The sequence below is a fragment of the Vicia villosa genome, linkage group LG6, assembly GCF_029867415.1.
Source record: "Vicia villosa cultivar HV-30 ecotype Madison, WI linkage group LG6, Vvil1.0, whole genome shotgun sequence".
NCBI classification, from domain to species: Eukaryota; Viridiplantae; Streptophyta; class Magnoliopsida; order Fabales; family Fabaceae; genus Vicia; species Vicia villosa.
The window spans coordinates 122827734-122845479 of NC_081185.1; the positions used below are offsets into that span (position 1 = coordinate 122827734).

Consider the following 17746-nt stretch of genomic DNA (forward strand, 5'->3'; position numbering starts at 1 on the left):
TTTCACTGTGTCACCTGAATGTTAAAAGTTGTATTTATGTCACTGATATTAGCATATCAGACCTCACATGGAGATGTAAAATACATAACTTGATTGTTGTTTGTGGTACTGCATTTGGGATAAATTCAATTCTATCTCTTTGCTCACTTATTTCTAATGTTTGCAACTTTTCCTATTTATACTTTAGAGTTAAGCATTTGAGTGCAGTATTTCAGACATGTCCTCTGTTGTGGGGCTGTTTTCATTAGCATTTTAGTGCAGTATTTCAGACTTGTCCTCTGTTGTTTTTTCCACTACTTTTAACTCATAAAAATGCTTTGAAATGTGGTTGTACGAAGGTATATAGATGCAGGAATTTTGGTGTTGCTTTAGTGATTGATAATGTGAATTGTATTGCTTATTTGGTGGACATTTGATGCTGGAAATTTCTATGATGGTTGGTGGTGTTGTTAACATGTAAATTGAGAGAATGATGAGTTTCAATGGTGTTGAAATGCTGGAAATTAAATGGACAATTGATAATAGTGTTGTTTTGAGTTCATTGCAACTTGTTAGAGCATGAAAAATGGTAATGACATTAGTGTTTTGGTGCTAATTAGAGCAGGTAGAGCTGCTGAAAATTAATTGGTACCATGTTTATGTGAATTATTGTGCATTTTAAATAATTGAGTTCTAGATTGGGTTTATTTTGATATTTGTTAGTAGTGGTGTATTTAACTGCATCGTGTGTATGTTTAATTTTACAGTTACTTTGAAGTCCTTGGTTTCTACTTGTACAACGCCGATTCAAACCTACCCATCTCCCACATCAAGTCTAACTCAGGTTACTATCCCTTTCTTCTTGCTTATAGTTTGTTGTTTTCTGCTTATAGTTTATTGTTTATGGTTCTATTTAATTTCAATTTAGTGTCTCTTAATTCATTTTTTGGTTTGTGAACTTATATTGCCTTGAAATAAGGTAATGTCTTCTTTAAGAAATCGGGTATTCTGATTAGGTATTCTGATTAGGTATTCTATTATTCACACTTTATAGGATCTCACTAGGTATTTTGATCAAGACATAATGATGATAGCTATTTATTATCTTGACAGAATTCCTTAGTACCTGATAGAGAAACCAAGAAGCATTTGTTTAGCTTAATTAAGACATGGATAAGACATGGATGAATTCAAACCGATTGTCGAAAGAGTACGAGAAAGGGGTATGGGAATTCGTTGAGTTTGCGGTTGCGCACTCCGAAGACCCGCTTCGAATGCCGTGTCCTTGCTTGGGTTTCTGTTATGGGGGTAAGGTTGACGGGAATAAGTTGGCATCCCATTTACTACGGTTTGGAATTGATAGAAGTTGTACATGTTGGACAATGCATGGTGAGAAAAGTAACGGGAATGCTGAGTCGAGTTGTAATAGGAAGTATGCTTCAAACGACGATTGCACAGACACATACGAGTGCGATCGAGTCGAAGAGATTGCAGAAGCGCTTGAACAAGATCTTGCGGATTGTCCCAAAATGTTTGAGAGGTTGGTAAGCGATGCAGAGAAACCGTTGTATGAGGGTTGTACAAAATTCACAAGATTGTCTGCGGTGTTAAAGTTGTACAACTTAAAGGCGGACAATGGATGGTCGGATAAAAGTTTCACAGAGTTATTAGCCCTTATGAAAGATATGCTACCAGATGATAATGTTCTTCCCAATCGAACGTATGAGGCCAAAAAGATGTTGTCCTCTATTGGCATGAGCTATGATAAGATACATGCATGTCCAAACGATTGCGTTTTGTTTCGAAACGAGTATGCAGCGTTGAATGAGTGTCCTAAATGTGGTGCCCCTCGATATAAGAAAAAGTTGTCTCCTGCTAAAGTCTTATGGTATTTTCCTATAATTCCGAGATTTAGACGCATGTATCGTAGTGAGACCGATTCAAGACACTTGACTTGGCATGCAGATGAAAGAATTATTGATGGAAAGTTGCGACATCTGGCAGACTCACCACAATGGTCGAAAGTTGATACTGATTATCCTGAATTTGGAAAAGAAGCAAGAAACCTTCGGTTGTCATTGTCTACTGATGGAATGAACCCGCATGGTATTCAAAGTATCTCGCATAGCACATGGCCTGTGATTCTTATGATTTATAACCTACCTCTGTGGCTATGTATGAAGCGTAAGTACATGATGTTATCTATGCTAATTTCTGGGCCTAAACAACCAGGGAATGACATAGACGTATACTTGGCACCCTTAATCGAAGATTTAAAGTTTTTGTGGGAGAACGGTGTGGAGGTTTACGATGGGAATAGGAAGGAAAGTTTCAACTTGAGGGCGATGTTGTTTGGAACAATTAATGATTTTCCAGCATACGGAAATCTATCCGGGTACAACAATAAAGGTCAAAAGGCGTGTCCCGCTTGTGAAGACGAAACCGATACGACACGATTGGAGCTTTGTCAGAAGAATGTCTTTCTCGGCCATCGTAGATTCTTAAATTCTAATCATCACTACCGTGGGTGGAGAAAAGCATTCAATGGAAAGGCCGAACATCGTACAGCCCCGCCTTTTTTGTCAGGTGATCAAATTTTTGAAAAGGTGAAAGATATGAGCACTCAGTTTGGCAAGCCTTTTGCACATTCACTTGTCAAGGGTGGGTGGAAGAAGAAGTCAATTTTTTTTGAACTTCCATATTGGAAGTCGTTGTACGTAAGACATTTCCTGGATGTTATGCATATTGAAAAAAATGTATTTGACAGCGTCATAGGTACGTTACTCATTATACAAGGAAAGTCTAAGGATGGCCTCAACATAGGGAAGGACATGGTAAACATGGGAATGAGAACTGAATTGGGACCCGTGACGAAAGGAAAACGAACATATCTGCCACTTGCTGTTTACACTCTATCTAGAAAGGAGAAGAAAACATTGTGTAAGTTCCTCAGTGAAGTTAAAGTTCCAGAAGGCTACTCTTCAGATATTAGAAGACTTGTGTCCATGAAAGACCTCAAGTTAAAGAGTTTGAAGACGCATGATTGCCATGTTATAATGGAACACTTTTTACCAATAGGTATACGTTCTATTCTGCCAGAAAAAGTAAGAAGCGCAATAACTAAGCTGTGTTTCTTCTTCAGGTCTATTTGTAGTAAGGTGGTCGATCCCGCAATCTTACCAACATTGCAAAAAGAGATAGTTGTTACTTTATGTGATCTTGAAATGTATTTTCCTCCCTCGTTTTTTGACATAATGGTTCATCTAGTCGTTCATCTTGTGAAAGAGACACAATTGTGCGGACCAGATTATATGAGATGGATGTACCCTGCTGAACGTTATATGAAAATATTAAAAGGGTACGTGAAAAACAGAATTCGACCGGAGGGTTGTATTGCCGAACGATACGTTGTTGAAGAAGCGGTTGAGTTTTGTACTGAATATCTGTCAAATGTTCAATCAATTGGACTCCCCAAATCTCATATTGTCGAAAAAAAAGAAGGAAAAAGGCTAATTGGAAATAAAGTTGTGATAGTATCAATGGTCGAACGGGATCAAGCGCACTTGTATGTTCTGCACAATGAGATTGAGGTTGAGCCGTATGTTGAAATGCACAAGGTTGTTCTCCGAGATTTAAATCCAAATAGAAATGAGAGCTGGATAGTACGAGAGCACAATCGAAGTTTCATACCGTGGTTTAGGGATCATATTTATTCAAAGTATCGTTCAGATCCTGCTTCAGTAACAGAAAGGTTGAGATGTTTAGCCTATGGTCCAAGTGTAATTGTGCTTTCTTATAGCGCATACGCAATTAATGGATACACATTTTATACCAAAGAACGGGATGATAAAAGTACTATGCAAAATAGTGGTGTTACCTTGGTAGCTGAAGCAATGCACATATCAAGTGCGAATGACTTAAATCCGAAATTTGCAAATTTGTCATATTTTGGGGTTATCGAGCGCATTTTGGTGTTTGATTACGCGAAGTTTCAGATTCCTGTATTTGGTTGCAAGTGGGTTGAAAATAATAGTGGCATACGAATGGATAAGTCAGGATTTTTACAAGTGGATCTCAATAGGGTAGGGTACAAAGATGAGCCTTTCATTCTAGCCTCTCAAGCTAAACAAGTGTTCTATGTTTATGAAAGAAATCCTTCAAATGAATCAATTAGAGATTCCAATCACGGTATGGATTTATAACTTAATTAGATAACTTCTTATAATTTATTACGTTTAACTAAATCATTCATATTATGTTTTTATTCTGTAGTACTTTGACGAATTCCGTGCTGCTTCTTACCCGAAACTTAAGTTGGAAGAAATCAAAGAGGAATTGTGTCAATTTTATATTCATCAGCTATTCATGTAGTAGGATTTGTGTCGATTTGAAGAGAATATTATAGTACTCCAGAATATATGGTTACTAACTTTGTTCATATTGTTGCCAATTAATATTTGAAGTATAATATTGTTGATGTTAGAGATTTAGTTTGATTGACATAATGATGTATATATATAATTTTGGATATTATAATGGTATTATATTAGTATATATATAGTCCTACCTATGGTTAAAAATATATCGTCGAAAATATATTACTGGTCGAAAATATTACAGGTTGAAAATATATTACAGGTCGAAAATATTACAGGTTGAAAATATTACAGGTCGAAAATATTACAGGTCGATCTGGGAGGCTGAAATTATAGGCTGCACTTTAAAATATCTCATTTAGCAACGACAGCGCTTTTAAAAAGCGCTCTTAAAGGTCCCCCTACTAAAGCGCTTTGTTACAAAAAGCGCTGCCAAAGATCAAAAAAAAAGAAGAAAAAAAAGCAACCTACCAAAGCGCTTTTGGAAAAGCGCTCTAGTAGGGGGGCTACCAGAGCGCTTTTTCCAGAAAAAGCGCTCTTATAGGGGGTCTACCAGAGCGCTTTTTCCAGAAAAAGCGCTCTGGTAGACCCCCTATAAGAGCGTTTTTTCCAGAAAAAGCGCTCTTATAGGGGGGTCTACCAGAGCGCTTTTTCTGGAAAAAGCGCTCTTATAGGGGGATCTACCAGAGCGCTTTTAGAAGCGCTTTCGTAGCCTACGCCAGCGCTGGCTTTGGCAGTGCTTTAAAGCGCTGTTAAAGGCCAAAAAAAGCGCTTTTAAAGCCCTTCCGTGTTGTAGTGACCTTCACCATGTCATACCCATTTTGTATAATTTTGAATAATTCCTTTACAACTACAATGATTAAATATAACATCCCTTTTTTTTATGTTATAACATTTGTTACAAGTAGACAAAAAATCTCAATATTGTCAAGAAGGTTTTTTTTTTTGCGAAATCAAGAAATTGTATCACTCTATTCTCATACTCTCATTACGGTCCATAATCACATAAGCTTCTGAAAATAAAATAATAATAGTACACAACCAACAAAAATAAAGAACAATAGTAATGGACCAAAGCAAAAACAACAACAACAACAAGAAGAACAAGAACAACGGTAATGGAGCACAACAAAGAATAACAGTAATGAACAATAACAAGAATAACATACTGGAAAAAAATGGTGACAGAGTTTTTTTGTTCGCTAGGACTTCCGTCCTCCTTGGAGAAAATTGGTATTTTTTCGTTGGCTAGAGAAGAAGTGTTCGTTTGCCAGAGCTCAAAAAGTGAATGAGGTAGACACTGAGGGAGTAAAAAAATAAAGAATATCGCGGTTTGACCGAAAACCGAGTTAACATATCCGACATAAAATCTATAAAACTAAAGGCCCCTTTTTGGTTGCAAAAAGAATAAAAAATTAGAGAGTTTTTATCTCGGTTTTAAAGAAAACTGAGGTAACATGTTCGATGTAAAATCTTTTAAAAATAAAGGCGCCTTTTTGTTTCTAAATAAAACATAAAATTGCAGGAGCTGGAATTCGAATCTCAAAGCCTGACCATATATTTATGCCAATTTTTGTTAAAATCGGGGTAACACATTGGTTCTATTTAAAAATAAAACAAGGCGCTCCCATTACATATACCATCAATTTTTTTTCTTCGCAGTGAAAACTTCGTCATAAAAAGTGTTATTTGTTGTAGTGTAAGCCAATCCCAAGCTAATAATTTCACTAGTAGTAAAATATCATGACTCCTTTTCATCCCACCATTAAAAAGAGTATCATTTCTTAGTAACCAAACAACTCTCACAACAACTAGCCAAATGTGGACCCACTACTACGAAAAGGCCTTTTCACCATAGTTGAAAAAGGGATATCATCACGGTTTATCAACTGTGTAAGGTAGGGGTGGTAGTAAGTATGTTGCATTCAATCACGAGCGTCTTACCATAATGATAAACTAGGTAGTGTTCTATTTATCACAACGGTCATCTTAAACAACCGTAGTGAAATACATAAAGGTCATGGGTTCAATTTCCAGCTAGAGCATTGTATAAAATAATTGGCGCATCACTTTTCACCAAGGTTGTTTGTTTCAACTGTGGTGAAATACTTTGTTTTTTAATAGTTTTTTATTATTTCATATATGCCTTTTTTTTAATACTTGTATTTTATAAGCTATTTTTTACCACAACATAACCAACAAATACACATATCTTTGTAACTAAAATATGGCTTTAATATACTACCAAACTGTAAAATAAAACTAAATATTATTTAAATCAAACCCAAAAATATTATAAATATATATTACAAACTCAATGTGAACACCCTGGATTATAAGCGCATTGAAGCGAGATGCCCAACGTGTATGAACGTCTTTAAAGTCTTCATTGTGAGAGGGGCTTAGTATTGTTAAACATATCTATAAAAAATTGAAAGAATTTGAAGATCACATGATTTGAAATGACATGTACGAATGTCTATATGAGTGTGTTTCATGACCAAAAAATCACACTCATCCTTCTTTTGTTGCCTCGTCTACAAATTTAAATATTACTTCCGTTCCTTTTTATAAGAGACAACTTACTTTTTAGGTTCATTGAATAATCAATGTACCTAGTCTTTAACAGACCAAATACATTGGTTATTCAATGAATCTAAAATGTGATTTGTCTCTTATAAACAGGAACAGAGGTAGTATTACTTGAAAATATAACCATACATTTGTAACTATAGATAAATAAATGTCACAAGTAATCCACTTAGCGAAGACGTATAAAATGCAGACCTTTTATTTCTAACTTCATTCAACATATGTGTCGCTCCACAACTCTGTATATTGAAAATGATTTAAACATATTACAGACGAAACTAATTTTAAAGTCTAAGAAAATATTAATTACTAAAACTCTCATAAATATAAACTTACGTTTTAAGAAGATGTTTCATATTTGGTTCAAGTGGTTTGCCTAAGGAAAATAGCGTAATTGTAATATTCGTCTGAAAATAGATAATGATCAATTGCCAATGACCACCAAATAAATACGAGCGTAACTAGTATTTGGTAAAACATTGAAACTAACTTTAATAGAGAAACCACTATTTCAAAATTACTCACGAGACGATAAATGGTGCTAAGTAATAGTCTTTATTCCTCTCTCGTAACTGTGATGATATGAATGATTCAATCACTTTTGCAGAATTATTTGTAAATCGAATACTAGATGGATACAAGAATCCACAAATATCTAATTTATTTAATTCAATACAAACACGATGAATGTACTAAATGGTTAAATAATATTCAAAAAATAAGTGAGTCATAACATTAAAGTTAATGATTCTGCACAAATTTAAAATTTACATTTATTAGAATAGAAATCATACTTACATGCACTACAACTGTAGTATCCCTACGTCCAGCCACTCATGTCCAAGAATAAAATCCCTTATCTCTTTAGGATCGATATAGAAAATATCTATCTCTCGATCATGCTCCAATCGAAGAGGAATTAGTTATTTATCATCCATAACATGATATACCAATAGTCTAATTGAATTTTTAACAGAAACCAATATCTCATTAAGGGTATTAGTATGGGCGGCTGAACAACTTCCTTTTGTCCTCGCATCACTTAAAACAACTCTTTCAGGCAATTCATCATCTTCATTTGTACACTGTTGGATAGTACCACCTATTTTTTACATCATAAAATCACAATAACAGAAAACAAATTCAACACTATATACCCTACAACAACAGAAAACACATTCAACACTACATATCCTACATTTTAGATGAAACACTATTTTCACATATTGCAATAAGCTAGTCCATTTTCCAACATCTTATTGTACACCTCCTCTAAATCTTCCGAATCTTTCTTCAACGATTTACGTTCACTTGCTAACTTCTTCTCAGCAATCTCGTCTATATCTTTCTTTTACAATTATTTGGTCTTTCTCGCTGTACCAAAGAATAGTGTCAAGATGATGCCAAAGCTATTTCAATTACCCATAAAAAAATCATAAATAACAAATCTTATATTTAATATTCTAATAGACAAAAAAATTTACTTAAAATTTTCTCAGCGACTGCTCGTGAGGCATCTAAAATGAACTCTCTAATTGGTCTTTATCGGGTCCTCTTCCACTTCTCATATGATGAATATGGTGATGGCTTGCAATCACAAGAGTCCTTATCTCCAACTTGTTTTTTTCTTTAATCAATATTTCCTCAAGTTTCTTGTTATCCCCAGGAGACAATCTATGAGAGTATTTATTTTTTCCTTGTTTAGCTTTCCTGATTCACTTTTAACCTGTTATAAACATAGTGAAAACATTAATTTGCACGGTTGTATCTATAAAGCATAAATCAATAGAACTACGAGACTTCACAAACTTTTCCTAAACCTTCTTGTTAGTAAAATTATATTTCGCAGTTGGATGCTTAAGACCAGGCTTAGGTTTCATAATTTAGTCGTGCATACATTCTGACTGAAAGCCCATCCAATGCTCACCAACATAAGTGATCCACTTTTTCTTCAACTTATCATCATCAGTAAATTTAAAAATCGACTATAGTTACATAAATAAGTATGTATTAATAATTATAAAAATACTATTGAATCATGTAAATTAAAATTAATATCTTAATGACTTTCTATTTGCTTTCTCTCTATATTTTAAATTTATTGTACAAGTTTTATTTGTATGAGTTTCATTTTATTGAGTTTCGTCTCTAGATGAATAGTCCATTTATGTTCAAAACAACACAAGAACATTAAACCACTAATAACAACAACATAACTAAACAGATAACCATGTTCTTTAAATCAAGAGAATTTTGCGATTTCCGGCAACCATGAAGGGCGATTTCCGATAGTCTGCGGTGGGCGTCTCTTATGCTTTTCGGGTGGATTCTTTGGGGCTCCAAGAAAGGAATCAACCATTTTCTCGATTTCGGTTTAAATTCTTGGCCTTATGGTTCAGGGACCTTGTTTAGGAGGTGCTTGTTCGATTTTGATTTAGGGCTTTTGGTTTTCGTCGGCTTTAGTTCTTGCACGATTTTCTTTAGTTCGTTGTAAATCTCTCTGTTTCGTTTTTGTCCTCTTTGAGGAGCTCAGATGTCTGGTGGCCCTTTTCTTCAGCAAGGCGGGTGGGTAGAAGCGAGAAAGAGGGTTTTTTGAAGTTGGGTTCCTCAATGGGATTCTTACCCGTTGGGGAAATCGCGGCTTGGAGGCAACAATGCAGAGTTAACCTCTATTTATTATTCCGAGTTTCCAGATCATATGAAGGATAAGGATCTCTTCAATTTATTTGGTTGTAATGGTAACATAGTAGAGGTATCTATTTCTCCGAGGTGTAACAGGTTTGGCAAAAGGTTCGGATTCGCTATATTTTCCGAGGTAGAGAATTCGAGGTTGTTGGCGGTTTTGTTAGACAACATTCAAATACAGGGTAAGAAGATCGATGCTAACTTACCCAGGTTTGAATGAAGCAGCTCCAATGTCGTTGTCAGGGGTGGAGGTGGTATGCAGAATATGGGAACTCGGGGAAAACAACAGGTGGCGGGTCTTGTGGATGTGGATTTTCGGTGACGGAATGGCTTCAAATCCTTTGCAGATGCTCTTACAGGTTCTTTTTCGGTGGAGAAGGCATCAACGGTGGTTTCTTTTCTTCGAAGGCAGAAGATAGGGCGAGGTTGAAGCGGGCTTATATGGGCAAAGTCATAGTAGCGGGTTCAACCGTCAACATTCAAATGGTGTTGGAGATGGAGGGTTACTACGCTATAATCGTTACTCAAATGGGCGATTCTTGGTGTCTTATTGAAGAAATTGAGGAAGGTTTTTTAGAAGATATATTTGGGGAGGAGAAAGTTTAGTGGAAGAAGTTGTTTGTGGAGGTGATGAGATGGAGTGAAGAGGTGGTTGACACTAAGAGAGCGATTAGGATTCGACTTTTTTGGGGTTCCTATGCACGCCTGGTGTTCGGACTTCTTTGTGATGTTAGCGAATCGATTGGGAACATTTATTTGTTTGGAAGATAATAAAGTGTTTGGTGAGTATCTTGGCTTTGCAAGGATGAGAATTAGGGTCCCTTTATCTTTCAAAACCGCTAATTCTGTTCTGGTTAATATCGAAGACAAGCTTGTTTCTCTTCTTCTTAGAGAAGAATCCCCGGTTCAGCCTTTTCATTCTGGTACCTTTCTATCTCAAAATTTTGGTTCTGTTTCTGGTTCAAAAGCAGATTCGATAGGTTTTATTAATGGCTCGGAAGATAGCATTGAAGAATTCTCACTGGATAGAGGTTCAGACAATGGGGTCATTTCTTTTATCAGAAGAGACGATAAAGAAATTATTCCTAAGGAGGGTAGTGTCGAAAAAGCAGAATCAGGTTTCCAAGACTGTAATGGGGATCTTTCTATTTCTGTTTCGAAAGCTCTGTTCTTTGCCATGGTCAACAGTGGGATATTGGAAGGAATAATTTTAGATAATGGGGTTTTATTACAGAAGCTTTGGGGGTGGTGAATCCGGGAGGAAGAAACAATATTATTGGGAGGATTGAGGAACTAGAAAAAAAGCAATGAAGAGAAAAGGAGTTTTGAAGGGGTTCAAAAAGGGGTTCCCATGATTATTGGTTCTCTAAATATTAGAGGGGGAGGCAATGTTCTTAAAAGAAGGTTAAAATCTTTGATGTATAAGGGCAATGCGGACGTGTTTATGTTTCAAGAAACCAAGATTTCAAATTTACAAGATTTTGTGGCTAAAAGTTTTTGGAATAATATTAATATTGGTTATTCTTTTTCAAATTCCGTGGATATGGCGGGGGGTCTTCTAACAATATGGAAGGAGAAGGAGGTGGATGTGATTAATATTTTTAAAGGGGTTCGTTATCTTGGCATTAAATTTCAGAAGGAGCATAAATTTTACTACTCGGTAAACATTTACTCATCTTGTGACTTGACTCAAAAGAGAATTTTATGGAGGAAGTTGTTGGATTTGAAGGAGGTTTTCAATGACGGTGAATGGATTATGGGTGGAAATTTTAATGCTATTAAAGATCGCAATGAAAGGAAAGGGAGGACAGAGGTTTTTAATCACAATGACATAAACTATTTTGCGGATTTCATTCATGAAAGTAGATTGGTGGATTTACCTTGTAAAGGAAAAAAGTATACTTGGTATAGCGGCGACAGGAAATCGAGAAGTAGGATTGATAGATTCTTAATCTCGGATAAAGTGGTTAATGATTGGGGGTGGTGGGTCAATTTGTGGGTGATAGAGATATTTATGACCATTGCCCTGTATGGTTGGAAGTGGGATAATAAGAATTGGGGCCATAAATCTTTCAAGTTTAACAATGAATGGTTTTCTTTTAAATTTTTCATTCCTTTTGTGGAATCGGAGTGGAAAGGATTTAAAGTGGAAGGAAGAGGGGATTTTGTGTTAAAAGAAAAGCTTTATCTTCTAAAAGGAAGACTTCAATGGTGGAACAAGGAAGTCTTTAGAAGGACCAATTTGGATGTGGAGGAGGGAGTACAGAAGATTAATTTAGGGGATTTGTTATTGGAAGTGGAAGAGGAAGTTTTCACCCCGGCATAGTAAAGAGGAAGGAAGACACTAATTGTTTTTGGACCAATTTGAGAATAAAAGAGATCATGTTAGTCCAAAAAGCGAGATAGAAATGGCTTAATGAAGGTAATTCAAATAGTGGTTTTTTTCACAAAGTTATGAAGGAGAAAAGAAGGCATAATCACATTGGTCCGATTAATTCTTTGGTAGGCCATTTAGTTTCGGTTAGCGACATAAAGGTTGAAGTTGTGCATCATTTTTCTTCAAAATTCAATGTGGAAGAGAGGTTGAATCCGACTTTGGATGGAATTCTTTTTGATATGTTAAGTGTGGAGGATAGGGGAAAGCTTGAAAGAGTTTTTCAAGAGGATGAAATAAAGCAGGCCATATAGGGGTGTGGTGGTTCCAAAAGTCCGGGTCCGGATGAATTCTCTTTTCTCTTTATAAAGAGATGTTGGTCTTTCCTAAAAAGTGATTTTGTTCGTTTTTTTGACCATTTCTTTGTAGGTGGGGAGCTTTCAAAGGCGGTTTCTTCTTCTTTTTTGACGTTGGTTCCAAAGTCTTCCAATCCGTTATCTTTGGACGACTATAGACCAATTTGCTTGGTGGGTTGTATATACAAAGTTTTATCCAAACTTTTCGCGGGGATATTGAAAGGTGTGTTAAATTCAATTATTTCTCAAAATCAAAATGAGTTTAAAAATAAAAGAGAAAATGTATCACTACGGTTGGTTTAACTAACTGTGGTGAAATCTGGATTATTATCAGATTAAAAATAAATCAAAAAGAATGGTTCCACTATAAAAATAAATTAAAAAGAGGTAAATCATATCACCACGGTTGGAATAATCAATCGTAGTGAAATCCGGTTTTGATTTAGTTTAAAAAAATCAAAACAAAGGCACCTCTATAGTATTAAAGAAATCACAAAATTGCTGGCGCTGATATTCGAACTCATGATGTTACTAGGAACATTAGATTCCAACCACATTTCAATAACAAATTCAAGTCAGCACTCGACTGGAAATTCGGGCTAACAAAGAAGTTCAATCTTTTAAATATGGATTTAACTAAGAAGCCAATCGAGTCAAACGACCACACAAACTGATCTACCAGTGTCGGAATAGGGGAAATATGATTCAAAATGCTGAGAAGATAATCAAATTCAGAGGTTGTGGAACCCAATATTGCTTCCTATTTGAACACACACCAGACCCACTTGTTCTCTAGCCAAGAACCAGCTGCACTAATCTTCATTCTTGATCCCTGTAAGCAGTCGAACAACAAATGAAATTATATACACATTGGCTCTACGCATAACCAAAAATCCCTTAAAATGTCAATGTCGGCTCCGTTCCCTACCTTACACACAATTCTCCTTCCAAACCAATTGATTTATGTACCCCAAGGTCCCAGTGAAATCCCCAAGTCCTTCCACCTTAAAATCACTATATTTGAAAGAAAGCACTTTGTGCCATAACGAATCTTCCTCTGATAGGATCATCCAGTTCCATTTACTCAATAACACCCTATTGAACAAATCCCAATGTTTTACATCAAGACCCCTTCAAATTTTGATGTACAAATTATAGACCACACCACCCAATTGATCCTCATATGGTTTTCTCCGCCATTCCACAAGAATGCACGCTGGATCTTGATGAACTCATGAATGACCACTTATGGTGCTTTGTAGAAGGAAAATGAAAAAAGAGGAAATGTATTCATCAGCAAGTTAAGCAATGTCTCTCTTCCTCCGAGAGAGACAAATTTTCCCATCCAAGAGCATAACTTATTCCTTAACTTATATAGAATCAGAATCCAAGAGGAGCACCTTCTAAGGTTGAACCCAATCAGAATACCCAAAAAATTAAAAGGGTGAGGACTAATACCACACATTAAAAATTTATATACAACCTTCAAGAAATTTCATATAACATTGAAACCAATAATCTTACTTTTATAGAAGTTCACTGATAAACTAGAACAAAGCTCAAACCCACAAAGCAATGCTTTAATTGAACAAATATTCTCCCATGGCTGTTGGCCCATAATCATTGTGTCGTCTACAAATTGAAATAGATCAATTTGAAGATTATCGTTCAAGGTGAAAGGACGGAAGCAATACCTAGAGCGCGCATTGTATATTAAACCTACAATCCCTTAAACAACCAAAATGAAAAAGAAAAGGGAAAGAGGATCCCCTTAGAGAATACCTCCCTTAGCTTGAAATTAAATTGTAGGACTACCATTAATCAAAACTGAGAAAGAAGAAGAACAAACACAAGCCTTAATCCATTTTAACTAGTTAATACCAAATTTCATCCTTTTCAGAACATATAACAAGTAGTCCTACGAAACGGAATCGAAATCCTTTTCGAAATCCACTTTGAAAAGGAGTAAGCCTTTTCTATTTCTTTAAGCAAAGTCGACCAATTCTTTGACTGCCAAGACTCCATCAAATAATCCTCTATTAGGAACAAAAGTTGATTGATTCGCAGATGCAAGCTTATCCAAAACCCTATTTAATCTCCCAACCAATAATTCTGAAATTATCCTATAAATGCTACCAATAAGAAAAATTGGGCGGTAATCATTGAAACTTTGAGGATTCTGATATTTAGGGTTTAAGAATATGAAGGTTACTATCATAGCCTTAGGAAGATGAACCTGCAAAAAAAATCATTAATGCAAAACAGATCGATTTTTATAATTATCCATCTAACTTTGAAAAATTCCATAGAGAAGTCGTTTGGGCCATATCTCTTCCCTCCAGCAGCATTCCGAATAACTTCCTTGATGTCTTTTAAGGAGAAAGGAGCCTCAAAGCCAATTCTACTTCATGAGAAAGCTCGTTAAGTGACACCCCCATAAAGCATTAGCCTCTTTGAGAAAGGCTCTTGAAAGCGATCTTTAAAGTTATTAAAGGTCAGCGTCTTTACACCTTTGATTATTTAGTTTTATAAATTATTTGGGATTTTTTATGTTTAATTTAATTTTTGTACTAGAAAATAAGTGTTAGAAATTTTGTTAATTGTATTATGTTATTGGTTGCATTAGTTTATTTTAATTAAAGATAAATAGATTGTATAAGGAGTACCAACAGTACACCCAAAAAACAATAAAACGAGAGCAAGTACCATTGGTCCTGGAATTTTTCTTCATCTCTTATTGTGACAATCAACAACATCTCTTTTTCTTCATGCTTTGCATCATTTTCTTGATTCTTTTGTTTTTTAAGAAAATCACTATTGTAGTGACCATACTTCTGACAAGTGATTCATTGAATGTGTCTTTTGTCAGGTTTTCGTCCACCATCAATTCCTCTATCTACAACACCACCTATGTGGTTGCTTTCACAACTACGCAAAATACCTTTCGTAAAACAATATTACCACGACCTCCTTGTTAACTGTGGTAACATCTCATTTTTTTGTGCTTTTTTTGGTATTTACTTATAGATTTTTCACTATGGTCATTGTTAAAACCCGTAGTGAAATGTACCGGGAGTTACATAGTTCGAATACCAGCTCATTCAATTTCCTATTTTGTCATTTCAAAATAGGATTGTCCTTGTATACCATAATTATTCTTTTAGTCAACTGTGGTGTAATGTTTAATCCTTTCACCACCGTTTGACTTATCAACCATGGTGAAAGGTGATATTTATTTATATATAAGCGAAATTATCTCTCTCAGTAAATAACAGTCATTTATCTCAAAAGAAAACCCTAACATATTTCACTCTTCTGTTTCAAAACATAACCCTAACTTCTATGTAATCTCAACTACGACAACATTCAAATTCTCCTATACCAAACTAATACATTTATGTCGTCTTTTTTAAACCAATGGCTTCCTTCAGGTTCGTTCATTAAACTTATGCTTTAATTTCATTTATTTTTCTGTTTATGTATTGTTTACGTTTCAAACCCTAACATATGATGTTTAAATCTTAGTTATTGTTTTTGTTTCAAACCCTAAGATTTAATGGCCAGACTTGTTCCTTTTACTGTTTATGTTTCAGTTTGTTTGTACTTGTAGGTAAGGTTGTATGGATGAAAAAATTAATGAGGATGAAGCTAAAGTGAGTGCAACAAATTTGTGTGAGCTTGTAAACACATGTTTGCTGCCCTCACTTCAGCTTCATCCTCCTTTCATTTCATTATGGGACATGTATGTTCTATGTTGTTTAAGGGTTTGTTGTTGATGAATATTGATGTTAATATTTGTTTTGGATGAGTTTACTATATCTTATGTAGTTTGCTTGTTTTTCCAACACCTTATCAAATATCACTTTTCAGATTGCAATAGAAAATTATAATAAGATATATAAGGTTATATTTGAAAACAAGTTACACGTTCAATTTTAGACAAGAATCCTTTAGTAGTGAGAACTTGGTTTGATGCATCTTATTTTCCAACCTCCCATTCCATCACCATAATTTAGTTTCCAATGTAAATAATATGTTACAAAATGAACTAGAGATGAAAGAAGGGTGTTGGAGAACTAGGACCATTAAAATAAGTTCTAACAAATAAAAAGTAAAATATGGATAAGGAGCTGAAGAACTCTTGTCTAGCATTGAACGTGTAATTTGTTCTCCTAATATAACTTAATTTGTCATATTATAATGTTCTAGATCAGAATGAAAGTTTATATGTTCAGTGAACATTGGTGAAATAAACATTCTACATAATTTATAATAAACTCGGTGTATATACCACAACGATTATTTAGAAAAGCTACTGTTAAATGTTTTTCTTTAAATTATATCAGAACATTTATTTTGGATAATCATTATGATAGTTAGTGCGTTTCCAGAAATATAATCACGGTCATGCGTCCATGATGGAAAGCGTCATATATACGTCCACCCCTTACATCACAACGGTTGGTTATCTGTTGTGGTATCCCTTTTTCAACTGTTGTGGTATGGCTTTTTTATAGTAGTGTTTGGTATGAGGGTCTACTTTGATTCAACAAATTTCCTTCTTGCTGGTTTCCTATACTAGTCGAATTATTGTAGCCTCCTCTACCTTTATTGTCGAACCATTTTTCTTTGCCTTTATTTTCTCTTGTTGATTGCGCCTGCAGAGACACATCACTATTCGACTTGCTTGCAGATCTTTCAGCCATTCCTTGTTCATGAGATTAAAGCGTCCCTTGAAGCTCTTCCTTTGTCAATGTTGAAAAATCTTTCGATTCCTCTATGGCTACTACCACGTGATCCAATTTTGGAGTCAATGACCTGAAGATCTTTGAAACAATTGATCTTGTTGTCAATGCTTTTCCACATACCTTAATTTGATTTACCACTTTTGTAACTCTAGTGAAGAAATCAATTATGTTTTTACTTTATTCCATTTGAGGCAATTCATACGCTCTTTTATGAGTTTATAACCTCACCTCTTTCAACTTCTCTGTGCCTCCAAACTATTTTTCCAGAATATCCCACACTTCTTTAAATGTTTCTACATCACTCAGTTTTTAAAGTTATCTGGATTAACACATTTATGGATTATAAAGATAGCTTTATAATCTTTCTTCTTCAACTAATTGTGTGCAGTCTTTTGTTCATATGTAGCATCTTCTTCGATTGGCGTAACTCCTTCCTTCACAAGATCCCAAAGATCTTGATAGCAGAAAACAATCTTCATCTGCTTACACCATTTCTCATAGTTGAATTGGAAGACTCGTTGGAAAATGACCGTTCGGATGATTCATCGCGCTATGCTTCCCACAAATCACACAGCCAGTGCTTTAGATACCAGATGCTGGAATTACACTCAAAATTTGGAGAATTCAGAATAAATT

At 35.1% G+C, this 17746-nt stretch overlaps 1 protein-coding gene and 1 long non-coding RNA gene across 2 annotated transcripts; both read left to right on the plus strand.

Moving 5' to 3' along the window:
* The first annotated feature begins 4124 nt into the window (after window positions 1-4124).
* On the plus strand, window positions 4125-4456 carry LOC131612253 (uncharacterized). The gene is made up of 2 exons (XR_009287327.1): window positions 4125-4167; window positions 4252-4456. It is a non-coding gene; the product is annotated as an uncharacterized LOC131612253 (long non-coding RNA).
* Window positions 4457-10983: 6527 nt separating this feature from the next.
* LOC131614567 (uncharacterized) lies at window positions 10984-11958 on the plus strand. The gene has a single exon (XM_058886135.1). The coding sequence runs from the start codon at window positions 10984-10986 to the stop codon at window positions 11956-11958; it is 975 nt and encodes a 324-aa protein (XP_058742118.1).
* The last annotated feature ends 5788 nt before the right edge of the window (window positions 11959-17746 follow it).